The sequence below is a fragment of the Astatotilapia calliptera genome, chromosome 15 (assembly GCF_964374335.1).
Source record: "Astatotilapia calliptera chromosome 15, fAstCal68.1, whole genome shotgun sequence".
NCBI classification, from domain to species: Eukaryota; Metazoa; Chordata; class Actinopteri; order Cichliformes; family Cichlidae; genus Astatotilapia; species Astatotilapia calliptera.
The window spans coordinates 39,793,232-39,807,362 of NC_137436.1; the positions used below are offsets into that span (position 1 = coordinate 39,793,232).

At 40.5% G+C, this 14,131-nt stretch overlaps 1 protein-coding gene across 35 annotated transcripts in view; it reads left to right on the plus strand.

The window, feature by feature from the left end:
- adgrl2a (adhesion G protein-coupled receptor L2a) overlaps positions 1 to 14,131 on the plus strand; it is a 91,018-nt gene that overhangs the window by 27,171 nt on the left and 49,716 nt on the right. For all 35 annotated transcript variants that reach the window (XM_026194656.2, XM_080290233.1, XM_080290239.1 and 32 more), the window contains exon 3: positions 8,764 to 8,977. In XM_026194656.2, coding sequence (XP_026050441.1) covers positions 8,764 to 8,977 — 214 coding nt within the window. The remainder of the gene's footprint in view (positions 1 to 8,763; positions 8,978 to 14,131) is intronic.

Sequence of the window (14,131 nt, forward strand, 5' to 3'; positions counted from 1 at the left end):
TGCTTCTTGGCTACGTGACCAAATGGTGCCAAAGCAGGTTGCAGTAAATAAAGAAGCTGTTTAGTTAGAAGGAAGATGTCACGACCTGCTGGTTTAGTTGCTGGCAGGCTTCACACATGCTAGCTCAGGGCGTTTATGCGCTTGTAAAAACGCTATGACTTGACCTCGTGTGACTTTGTGAGCCAGAATGACCCCTGAGTGTGATTGCACGTCAGGGGCTTTGGCTCCTGCTTTTAAGCCCCACTCTTGGGTAAATGATGGGCGGAAGGAAAACTGTAATAAAAGACATCTTATAAAGGACTATAAAATTAAATTAGTGATATCAACTCAACCCCAACCCCCTTCTTGGTGCATTTATATATTACTTACCCATGCCTTATATTCGGTTTGTACCTTAATTTCAAGACAACCCCCTCCAAACACGCCAGTACCACCACCATTATTTAAAATAGCCAGCATGCAGTAAATAAGGTTGATAACCATGAGCGACATCTGAAACTCTTAAATGAGAACTTCCTGCTGTGACATGTGTGAGGGCTGCAGACAGATGGAGGAGTGAGAATTTTGGGCATCAGACGTGATTCAGACGAGGTTATTCCAGAAGTCAAAGTTTCAAACAGACACACACATACAAATGTTGGTGCGGACCTTCTTTTTAAAGGTAAGATGATTCACTGGGGGGAAAAACACATGTAACATGGAAGGCCATCAAGGTAAGCCTTAGCCTGTGGATTATAATGAATAACGCCAAATAAATCCCTGATAAACTGAGTTAAATTCAATTTCAACTTTCTATTCAAGAATCATGAGCTGGAATCCTTGAACCAAAGGGAATCTTAAGATAAGTGTCCCATGATTTAAAAAAAGAAGAAGAAAAAAGTAAAAAAAATCAAATCAAACCAAACAACTGTTGCTCTGTCTTTGTCAGATAAGTACTCTGGAGTTGTGCATAACCTTGGATGAGGCCATTGTATCAGAGTAAAACGGTGTTTTGTCACATAACAATCTGCCGAACCTAGAAGGCAGCAAGTCTGCAGTCTAGTCTGAGCAAGAGCTGCATAAAGAATTCAGTTGGAGCAGTAGTCGTGTCATCAGGGCATGACTAGCGTGTTGGTCAGGGAATTTAAATGCCAGGTGGGGGTCAGTTGAAGCACTAGCTGAATAATGTGGCACAAATGCATACACATGAGGGCTGAGTCTCGGGGAAAGGAACCACTGCTGTGGCCTGCTTGAAGAAGTGCACTTTGGGAAGGCAAACATGCAGCAGATGGATCCTTCTCATTTGTGTGTACTGCCACTGCTGGTGACCCATTGGGAAATGCTTCTTTACTGAATTGAGGAGCATCAAACGCTTCATTGGAGCAGAGAAGGAAGTCTGTGCTACCCAATGCATCTCAGTCCAATTTTTACATTCTTTGTAATGGAAACTGTGAAAATGGTATCGATGTGACGAACACAAACTAATTCAAGTCTGACTGGTGTTCTGCAAAAAACTCATCGCATTTAAAAACATGCTAAATATTTTCAGTGTTCTGACAGACCTGCTGTCACTAAGATGCTTTCCTCTTGTTTGGAGGGGCTGGTAATCAGATTTTTACTTAACATTTATTGGAACTAGATAGTCTAGACAAAGCAAATATTGTGTTGCTGTGAGCCTCACGCTCACGTTCTGGGTTTGTGCACTTTTAAAAAATTCAGCTCCCTCTTTTCCTTTACACCGATACTCTTTGCTCCCACCTTTAAACGTGCTTGGTGGCTACTGGAGGTTTATTTCTGGTGTATTCAGCTGTTTGGATTCAGAGAGTTAGCAGAGTTTGAGCAAATGCCACAGAAGTCAGTGAGCCGTCACGTTAAATACTCATGATCACAGAATTATGACTGTGCCACGCAGCCCTAACAGGGACTGCCCCACATCAAGCTCTTTAGGACGACTCGTGGGATCAGGACACTGCTAATCAAACAAAGCATGCAGCATGTTCACTTTAAAGTTAAATAATAATCAGTTTACTTTGCTAAAACAACTGAAGCTGTGTCACGATTTGGAATATTTTACCTTTTGGATCCTTGCAGTAAAGCCTCCACACTGTGCCGGGTATCACACCGTGATAACACGAGGCGAGAAGCCTTGACCTCTCGTTGATAATCTCTAAATGTATAGCAATTTAAAATTCAAGTCTGGCAGTGACCATTTGTTAGGGACCATGAAACAAAATTTACTATTTGATGGTCATCGCAGCCATTTCATTACCGGAAGATGTCCTTGCTTTTTTGTGTGTGACCTAAAAAGCACTCCCCATTTCTCTCTCCCACAAATACAAACACACACAGCAACGCACACACACTGCCTGGCCTCAGGGCTATCCGATATTAGACAGTGAGATGACACTGTGTGCTTGTGCGAGTGCAGTCAGCCGACATGTGCAGATAATGTGAAGTCAATAATGCTTTATGAAAAAATGGGATTTATGACCTTGATGAGCCCCATAGAGCTTAATTAGGCCTAAAGGTTGATTTACATACAAGTGCACATGGAACTTGATGAGGTTGTGTTTTCCTGCCGTTGTTGTGCATTCTGATTCTGTCTGGCATTAAGACTCGATGCATTTGTTCAAACTCTTACGGATCAGAAAGAAAATACAATAAATACTCGGACCCTGCTCGGGTGCTTGGTTTCCACAGGATTATATTTCCTTCCTATGCAATGATGGTATTTCTAGTGCAGACATATGTCTACAGGTGCTGGTTGGAGGAAAAAACTAAACGGGGGGTGGGGGGGAGTCTGTGACAGGTTAAAATCCTGTTTAAGGAGGCCCACCCAAACCAAAAGGATGGAAAATGAGTTTTTTTCTCACAGTACCTATTCAGAGGAAAATGACAAGATCTTTTTCAGAGTCATGTACCTATATCAAAGATGCTCCTGATAGCCCCCCTGCTGTTGCTATGGAAGTAGCAGAGATGTAAATGAACTGGAGTGAACTGGATGGTGGAGAATACAAATGAGGTTGGAATGCTCATTCTCCTGCTGCTCTTTGCCTCTTGTTCTTCTCCCAATATCTTTCTCTGATCCTGTCTCCCTCTCTATGTGCGAGTAGGTTTTAAAGACTAAATTATATTCTGCATATATATAGAATTTCAAACACCTTAATTATATACAGATGTTTTGGGCTGAATTACAGATGAAACGTCTGCACGTGTAACTGCTGTTTGCTGTTAGCTACAAAATAAGCTAAAGTTAATATGAAGGAATTCCAAAGAACGTTAATATCTGTCGAGCCCGTGCAATTCTTCTTTACAATGGCCACACAGAGTCTGCAGTCGACCATATCCTGCTGTTTGCAGGATATATGCAATATTTTCTTTCTTCTCCTCCCCTGCATGGACCTGACTTCTTAAGAATACATGCTGTTGTAAAGGATATCTCTGGATTATAGAATCAGCACTGTGGGAAGAGTTTTGACTTAAAGGTTTCTTTTCCTTCGCAGACTCGAAGGAAAAAGGGAGGGGGCTCGGGGGTGCCGGAACCTGGGGGACTCAAGCTGTGGTTCCTGTGGCTCCAAGCTAATGCTATAGGCCACACTTTCCTTTCACCCAAAATCCCCCCAGCAAGCGACCTTGTCGGCTCAGGAGTGCAGAATAATGGCTGGCCGAGCAGCGAAGCTAGCTCATTTACAAGCAGCTGTTTAGCTCTCATCAGAGCAGCGAGGAAAATCAAAGGGCTGCGTTAACGGCAGACGACAAGCATCGGGAGCGTCCCCGTCACACTTCTCATTGGCTCTCGACAGAAAAATTATCTGGTGTGACATCAAAATAATCTCGAGTCCTCTTTTGTGCTCGGAGCACAATGATGACTGAATAGACCTTTTGATCAGCCTCTGCCTAGCCCCTGGACTAACTCTGGAAAAAGTATAACTGGAGTTGCAGAGAGTCATTTTGATTTAAAAACCATTTGCTGGATGCAATATAGCTGTGATGAAAAGCAGACTACTCTCAATTATGCATTACGGTTGGAGCAAAGAAATACTGAAAAAAAACTATTTCATAGAAAGATAGTAAGTTTGGTGTTCTGATTAAATGCAGCCGTTTTGACTGCATGTTCTTTATGTCTGTTATCCGGCTTGATGAGACTACACAGTCTCTACATGGCTGAAAAAGACCCTAATGTCTCCTCATTTCTGTGAAATAGGAAGACATTTTCGTCATTACCTCTGCTTCAATGACACTCATATCCTAACAGATGGTCACTTTCCGATTGATTTGGCTCATCTGTGAGAAAAATGAATTAAAACATTACGGCAACGAGACGGCGCTTAATCGGCCGCCCTTACATATGGGAGGTTTCTCACAGTTCTTCAGCCTCAGCTTTTGTACGTGCTTAAAGTCATCGCAAAGGTTAGTCTGGGTAATAAAAGCCAGAGTGGAAAGCCTTAAATAGAGGCTTGTCACTGGCTTAATAAAGTGCTATAACCCATGGAAATAGAGGTGCTATGCACCAATCAGAGTCAATTACTAGCATGTTCCAACACCATTTACAGCGTTTACAAGCACATGTCAAAAGGTTAAGTGCTCAGATTTCTTTTAAAGCAAACAGATGTTTTATAATGTTCACTTGTTGACTGGGAAATGCACGACATTTTTAAGGTTTACTGTCGAATTGCATCACATTAAAGACAGAGCCCTGACTGAATGCTTTACGGGAGGATGATGTCAGTAATCCTCGCTCTGCTCCGTGACAGCCGATGGCGATGAGCCGGACTGGTCTTCTTGTGGTCGTGGTGGTGGGGCTGACGGCTGACCAGAATTTCTGATTAGAAAGTGTCAACAGGGCCACGATAAGGGCCTGGCCAATAATGTCTCTGCTCCCATCATGTTGCCATGGTGACAGGACTGAGCTTTCCATATTATATATTTTATTTTGTCTATGTCTTAAACTTTCACCCCCTGCTGTTTAATTAATGGCGAGAATGCTTCAAAAATTCTCCTTCTTCGTGTTTGATTGATATAAATCTATATTTTAAGAGCTTGTATACATCGTGCACTATCTTAAAGTGAAAGCACATCAAAGCGAGTAAAATAGCATCTCGTATTTTAAGATCTCTGAAGTGCGTGCTATCAGTGACGATGGGGCAGCCGGGCTTCTTTTATGAGCACGTGGCCGCATAGCTCGTCTAAAAACTCTTTCCAGGCGCAGACTTGTGATTATGTTTTTCTGTCCGTGAACCATCAGCGTACACTTGGGTGGCGCCATTTTGTCTGCTCAGCAGCCTCTTTGTAGAAAGCTCCGAGGTAAAGAGGTTCCTGAAACATAATATAGCAACAAGTGCCCTCAGCTCCCCCAATTAACTGCTGAGCTCTGTTTGGATGGGTTTTTAGAACATCAGCAAGAGTGCGCAGGAAAACCAAAATAGATGGTTTACGTCGTCAATATTTTAGCATCCGCCGCGTATTGATATTCTTGACATGTTTTACTGTCACCGTATGGAAAGTAAATAATTTTCATATCATGCATTCGCTGAATAGTTATGCTAATGGCCCCATGAGCAAAATAATGATTACTTTTCTGGCTCATTTGAATAATGAAATCATTTAGTTAAGTGAGACAGTAAGCATTGGATTTGTTTATGTTAGATTCAGTGTGATCATATTATTCTCGTGTAATTGCGACGTGTGATCGATGGTGTTTTGGTTCCTTCATACTATCTATATGAAAACAGACAAAGAGGATTTATTTTCAGGAGTGGCACAAAGCCTCTATTATACAGTAGAAAAGAACCTAAGAAAACATTATTTAAAGTGCACATTTTAGTCTCCCAGCATAGCAGAGAAATGATTTTTTGTGGGGCTGATCTTGGTCAATACTTATTTAAGTGAAACAGTGACAAATGCGTATGTGAGGAGGACAGATTTTCTGAGGATCTCATCCAAAACTGAATAAATGAAATGAAATACTTGTACAAACAGTACAACATTACTAACTTAATTGAGAAATAAGGACACCCATCTATTCCATTGGCATTTGTTTACAGAACTATTGTTTGTCCCCCCATATTGATTTATCTTTGTCACCCATCTCCCCATGAACTAAAAATACCATCTGACACCAGAGCGAGGGAAAAAAATCAGCCTCAGGCCTAATCAATTGAGAGGCTTTTTGAGGTTGTTTACGATGCTGCTTTTGGTTCATGATGCACAAGCCCAGCTGGTGAATGAAATGAGTTTAGAGGACAGCAATTTTGTCTGAGAACCAGTAATATGAACAAGAAAATAATTTCACAGCGTGTTTTTGTAGAAGTCGTACGGTACTCTTGAGCCTACATTTATCTCCTCGTTGCTCCGGCCGCTGTTTTCCTACTTAAGCGCAGAGACTGCATCAGCTCTAAATCATAAAAAACCAGAAGATTGTAAAGGCAGAGTGATTTAAGTGTTTTAACAGTGATCCAGAAACGCAGAGCATCAGTGGGTTTGGCTGTGGATTTGGAGATCAAACTCAGAGGTCTTACACATGGCCAAAAAAGCAGAACACTTGGCCAAGTTTACCGTCTCCCACCCAGTCACGCTGATCTGCTGCCCGGTCACCTTTATATTAAGGCAGGGTAGCAAAAATGTGTTAGCTTCAGTTATTGAAATCACGTTTTAAAATGATTTTTATTCCTCATATGCAGAAAAAAGTGAAAGCTGTCAATTCTTCATTTGATGTGACAACAGCTGACGGAAAAGCAATAGATGAGTTTCCATTACACATCCACCACTTTTGTGACATGATTTAAGCGTAAAATTGCGATACGGGTTTGAGTGATGTTTTACATAGGCTCTTGTAGTTACTACACATCATATTTCAGTCTTTTGACAAAGCTGGAGTACATTGACACGAACTCAAGATTGGCTGTCAAGTCCTGTTCTTAACATGCTGTGTTTCAGGGGTTTTTTCTCTCAAGCCAACATCTCTGATATATTGTTTATCACCTTAAGCGTTCTTTTTGACTCGAGAGAGAAAGGGGCTGCAAAAATGAAATACGGCCGCAACCTATCATATTTGAAAGCCTTTACTTTTTCATGTCTATTGGTCACATGAGAAAGTTTGCTGTCAAAAAGTGCAAGTGGAGGAAAAAAGATCCTTCCCTGATGATTTTATGCTCCCAAACAAATAAAAGTCTTTTAGTGATAGGCCAGGGCAGCTGCCCTCATCCATACAGATATATCCTTTGTTTACCCCGAGCTCCTCACCGAGCACCTTCAGAAACAGGCCTTTCACCTGATTGGCTCACAAACGGTGGATCTGGCAATACAAGCTGACATTTATCTTACTTTGTAAAATACCACAGGAGCATTACGAGGCAAAGCAGAAAAAGCAGAATGCTAATCCCCTGCCACTGTAGCTTTGCCTTTAAATCACACTAAGATAATTGTTTTGGTAATTAATTGATGAATCATTCAGCAGGGTACAATGAACTTAGCCTTTCTTGACCAATTTACTCGGTGGCTTTAAGTAAACAGCTGCCACAATGCCATGTCACACAATGCCTCATGAAGTAATAAAGTGCTTCATAATTCCAAACAACTGCACATATGGATCGCCCGGACTTGTCCAGGAGCCAAACGAATTAGTGCATTAGAAGTGGCGGCGGCGGCGTGCTTTATTTTCTTTTGCAACTGTGAATAAAGCTCATTAAGGAAACGCGTTCTTCGGAAACAAAGCCATCAACCAAGTTGCATTAACAGCGATGTTTAAAGCACTATAAAGGTGACTGAAACTGTAGTTTTTATTCAGCCGTGATTCAGAGTCTGCAGAGAAGCATCTGAAAATCATTTTTAGCTCCGCGCCAGGTTTCTTTGATATCTGACATGACATAGCTGCAGGAAGCTGCTCTCGCCAAAAAGACACGCAGTATGTAGAGCGCTATAGTTTATGCAGGTAGTTCACTTTTAGTTTAAATATGGCTTTTGGCATTGTTCGTATTCGCCGAGCCACAATATTGATTTCTTTTCTATTTTTCCTCCCCCCTCCCCCTCCCCGACACACACACACACACACACACACTGAACACACTCACATTCATAAACCTTTTTTTCAGCCTCCCAATAGCCTTGCCTTCGATTGTCAGCACTGGAAAGTGGATTAAATTACACTCATGTTGTCATGCTTGTTGTTCTTTTTCATTTTGGATAGAAAAATGAGCATTGCAAGTAAACCGCAAGTCTCCAGTGATAGACTCTGCAGTGTCAGTCAGGCCCCGTATTGAAGTGAAACACGCGACAACAGCAGAGAAGAAAACAGATGGTTAAAAATGTATTTATTTAATTGTTTATGTTAACGTGACATCAGCCTCTAAAGGTTGTTCTTGTGTCGGCATGCTTATGTAGATGGTCACAGGGGGAAACAAGGCTCCAGACATTTAAGCTGACAAACTAGACTTTAATGACAAATATTGATTTCTCTTTTTTTTAGTAGCAGTTAAGGCACGTGGATGACATACTAACACTATTAGCTCCCTGGTGCGGTTTAGATCTGAAATGTTCACTCGGCATACAGATGTATGTCAGAGTTGCAGTCTAGTCTGGGCTTTTACTCTTTAGATTTCTTATTTATATTGATGAAAAGTTACATCTTCTGAATAAAATAAGAGAAAGCGATGTTTGAAGATGCTTCCTTTGTGTATATCCACCTCTGATCTCTTTTGTCTCCTGCCTCCCTCTTCCTCTAAGTCGCTGTAGTTCCATGCTTCGATCCGCACTGATAGAGCTCCTTCTCCTTCTCTTCTCCCTCAGGGTTTAGTCGAGCTGCCCTGCCATTTGGTTTAGTGCGGAGAGAGCTGTCTTGTGAGGGTTACCCCATTGATTTGCGGTGTCCAGGAAGTGATGTCATTATGATCGAAAGTGCCAACTATGGCCGAACGGACGACAAGATCTGCGATGCCGACCCTTTCCAGATGGAGAACATAAACTGCTATCTTCCAGACGCCTACAAGATCATGTCACAAAGGTAACACTGCAGACACCTCCAAATAATAACAGTAATAATAACTAATAAATCTAAAGGTATTTTCCGCTGTCACAGAAGTGAAATGATTGATAAGCATGATAACATTTTCTTTGTCGTGGTCCGCTGTTGTTCATTTTGCATGGTTGCCCCTGTTGGCATCCTGTGTTGAGAACAAAAACCCTCCGTATCCCTCGGCTTTGGAGTAAAAGTCACCCAGAACAATAACAGTGTTGCTGTCAGTTGCATAAAAACAGAAAAACGGAATATGAGTGTGTAATAAGATTGCACTACTGAGACAGCCGAAACCGAGCAGAAAAGAATTAGAAATTTCATCAGAACTTGGAATTTTAAATCAATTTGGGCAAACAGCCCAGAGAGAGCAGATTAAAACAGAAACACAGCCAAAGTCACAGAGTGCAGTAACAAAGCTTCCCATCCAAACTGCTGCCCATTGTCATTTCTGCTCTTATATACATACATTTAATATCTGCATTTATGTGATAAAATAAATAAATATTTAAAAATAAATAAAAATGAAAAAAATGTACATGATAAATATTGATTATGATGAAGAGTATTTCTACAGTATAATGTGTATTACTTTTCTAAATGTTCTACTTCTACTGTCTGAATTTCCTAAACTTCCTAAATCATACTGATCTCATGTGTAAATTCCTTCTGGTAAGTTTAAGAGCAGGCTGTTAGCACGATTCAAAGATGCTCCATAGCTGATATTCGCACTCTGGTTGATAGTGTTAACTTTGGCACCCAGTATTGCTTTAGATTGGCACCAAAAAATTGTGTCAGAATTGAATAAATGCACTCAATGAAAAGTGCATGGATACAGTTATTTTTCTGCAGCTGACCCTATTGCACATGTATCTGAATTGAGTTTTCCATTCAGACCACAAAATTTGGGGTTGACACTTTTAAGATGAAATATACAACTCAACTCACTAAGTTTTGCATTTGTCAATTCACCACCAACTGCCAAAGTCTAATGGCATAAAGTCATGTGTTAACTATTTTGCAGTTCCAAGAACAACAGCGCTGTGGTATGAGGGAGAGAAGTTTCTCCACTCCTGTTCATTTATCTGCAATACTAGAAGAACACGAGAACATCTGAGGGCAGTCGTTAATGTTTCTAAGGAAACGAAAGGCAACACGCACCAAAGCTGTTTTGAGCCGGGGCTTTAAAAAGTCAACGTGAAACACATAACATATGCATTTTAATGATATGCACTTTTTTCATATTGCAGGTTTGCTGAGGTGCTATAACAAACACTAACACACCAACAATACAGTGAGACGAGTTCATTACCAGTCTGACTTCAGCCTTTAGTCCAATCTGAATTTTAGGCTTTTATGAGACAACAAACACTAAAAAGATTTAATTCCAATTTTGCAGATTATTCATTATTTGCAGTGTCACAATGCTAACACTGCAGACCAAGTCAGTAATTCCAGTTCATCTTATTATTACGTAACTCTGACCGCGTTATGTCACCAGGGATAAAAGGACATTTCTCAAGGAATTTAGCTCATAAATGTATTTCTGTCCAAGAAGTCAGATAAAATGAGATGATGCTACTCATCACAGACTGTAAGCAAATGAATACAACTTTACATTGAAAAAATAAGCATGTTTTTGTGAGCCTTGCACATTTTCATTTAGTTATTATTTGCATTTATAGAAAAATGTTCAGTTTCCTTCACAACGCTCTCATGGAAACAAAGGTTGCTAATGGACAGTTGAATAAATGAACACCACAATGCAAGCTTGAAACCATCTCTGTAGCTGTCATTAGATGCAAAGCTATCGACACGTTCGCTGACGCGCACACACACTTGCAAACTTGGCTCAAGCAGGAACGCTGCATACATGAGACCTAATACACGAGGCCAGTTGTCACACAGGGATGCCATCGGAGCCAAAGTGCACAGGATGGAATGACATATGACTGCCACAGAGAGAGATATTGGACGGTATGAGAGCGTCAGCAACTCTGGCACGCCGCCTTGGGAAATAAAAAAAATAATGAAATAAAAAAGTAGAGCCCTTGTATTCAGGGGGGTTATTGTCAAGTCCTATTTGATGAAGTCAGATAGCTGACTCACATTGTCTGTCCTGAAAGGCTGCAGGCTGCCTTCTCTCCGCTTGTGGCCATATGTATTACGCTGGCCTCAGCCTCGCTCGTACACAACAGTAAACAGTAAACTGAAGCACAAATACCGACCCAGCAGGAGGCTGACAACAAATCCCAAAAACGCTCTCTACCAGTGTCTCCAGTTCAGACACTGATGTCTGTAGGACTGGGGTTCATTCCTCACATCCTGAGAGTGCCAGAGGCTGAACTTCAGATGTTGTTTTAAATGTGTTTTTAGCACCGTGATGTCGATGCTGTAGTGTTCAAAGAGAGCGAGAGAGAACTGTCATAAAAGAGGTCTCTGCGAGGGACACAAGTTCAAAATGCACAAAACAGGTACTTTACAAGAACAACGTCTGACAAAACACATAAAGTTCTTTTGAGATCACCATGGAAATGTGAGAACAGATGAGTGAGTCATTATTTATACGAGTGGAAAGCGTGGATTGGAGTTTTTATGTAGTCAGTATCATAAAAAGCAAAAGGAGTTCACCGACATGAAAATAGATTCAAGGACAGCTTGACAAATGTCCAAGACTGCATATGGGACTAATTACACATTCTTTTTCTCCTGCCCGTTTATTTACAGCAATAGACTGAAATAGGAAGCAAATGTCATGAAAGATTGCCCCTGCTGCCAAAAATAATTATCTTCAAATGGGGAAAAAGGAACGTGGTGATTGTTTTGCCTGTTTGGAATGCAGTGTTTGTTTCATTGGCATGAGGTCTGAGCCCTCGGTTCCTCCCCGAGTCTAAACTCCGAGGCTAGCTCAGCTGAAAACGGTCCCTTTGTTGAACACTCCCCTGCACACACACTGTATGTGGAAAAAAAACAGGAAAATAGTATTTCCTACTGTACAGCCTACATCAATAAAGGGATTCGAGAATCAAAAATATTTGTTGCCATAATTACTCTGGTCTACTAATTTAAGTGTGTGGGGGGAAATCACATTAGTACTCATGTGTGGAAAACTGTGTTCACTTTTAAACATCCGAAATTGATGTGGCCCCGAAGTGTGGAGAATTGGATTGAGGCTTCACTGAGTTTGATAGATCCTGTTGGCACTCCAAGTTGTTTTTATATCTAGCTGGCATATTATATTCATGAGCACAATGATTTTATGAAAATAGCCTTAGGACTGTTGTGGCTCAATTAGAACATTCAGCTGCAAGCAATTAGTCGACTCAAGTGGGTGATAATCTGTACAGGAATTTTTCATGTGGACACCTCCCCAGCAGATGTGAAACTGCATGGCAGTACAGTTTGAAATAATTAATTCATTGGTAATAATATTCAGTGATGTGTTTTTTTTTCTTTCTTTTCAGGATTTTAGTTGTTAATGATTACATTTCCTCATCTACGCTGATGATAATGATAATGACTACAAACACATTCTCGCCACACAGATAACATCTACTAAATTAAAACTGTAATTTAGGTGCATTTGAATATTATTTTGTAGTGCGTTTACTTGTGCATGCAACAACCATCTGGTGCTTAGATGTTACTGATCTAAATCTGTCCATCAGTCTCCATCACAGTTCAAGGAATAAGAAAACATGACAGTGAAGCACCTCGACTGATCATCTCAAAAAAAAAAGGATATACAATATGAGCAGCTTACATCTATTGATTTCTCTTTGACTAATGAGGTTCACTGTAAGTATTAGATAACAAGGTCATTGATTGCTGTAACATAACATGATTGGTGTCTGTGCATCATGGTTTTTTTTTTAAAGAGCGTATCATTGATGAAAATGATCAGTGCAGATACGTCTCTAACAGAGAAGATTAAATTCATCAGCAGGATTAGGGGACAGCGTGAGTTGATTATTAATTAATAATTATCGTGACAATTATTATTATTACCAGTCAACAACCATGTATTTGAAATGTTATATTTCATAATGACATATTAAGTGCAGCAGGTTTTTACAAATATAACATGTTGTAAAAACATTAACATGCAATTAGCTGCATCTTTGAAGTTGTTGTCAATGAATGTGAAGCAGTTCTGGAGAACAAATGATGCCGCTTACACTATTTATATCAATGTCAGGGGCGGCTCGCGAGGCTCTCCGAGGAGCTCCATTGTTGCCGCCTGACAGCACAGCGCCTTGTTCTTCCTCTCTGTATGTACGACGTTAGTGTTTATTTAAAGCGCAGCCGATTAAGATTTCATAAAGATCCAGATTCCGCTTGGACGTTTCACAGGGATGTTCAAAAGTTCATGAGGCATGAAACTGCTCTCCACTCGAAAAATTAAGGGTAGGAACAGTCACCTCATTAGGCTAACAACTGCTAATACCAGTGTTGAATTACATGAAATGTAAGTAGAGAAATAGATTTACCAACACACGTGTCACATCATGTTAGACGGGTGGGGCAGCACGCTGGTTTCCCACGTATGAAGTCTGGAGTATGTATTGGAGAATCTGGGCAATGCAGCAAGTGAGGCCTACTACTGTTGATATTAATAGTACTAAAGTACATATGATATGCACTTAGATTCACCAGAGTTTTTAAATTGATATATTTTCTTACAGTTTGGAAATGTTTCCAGTTTTTCAGATAAATTTGATCATTAACACAATAACACTTCTGTAAAAAAACAAAAAAACAATTAACACAGAAACACTGAACTACTCTCTAGGAGGAATTTTAAGCAGTCAGGAAAGCTCCGAAGTATTAAACAGTTATGACCTGCACACACATTAAAAACAGCCACACTAGCGGTCTGTGAAGTTATCATCAAGGTGGTGGATCGTAACTATGGCTAATATTAAAATGATAACATTAGTGTTGGGAGTGGGTAGCAAATTATATCAGTATGACGGGATGACACAATTATTTGTGTGTAAAAAGTACAATCATCCTTCTGAAGGTTGGAGCTGAAAAAAGTCTATTAAAACTAGACAGAAACAGAAGCAGCCTACCTTACCGACTGCATTCGATCAATAACAGAAGTCACCAGAAGCCCAACGCTACCTCAGAAAATCTAAAAAT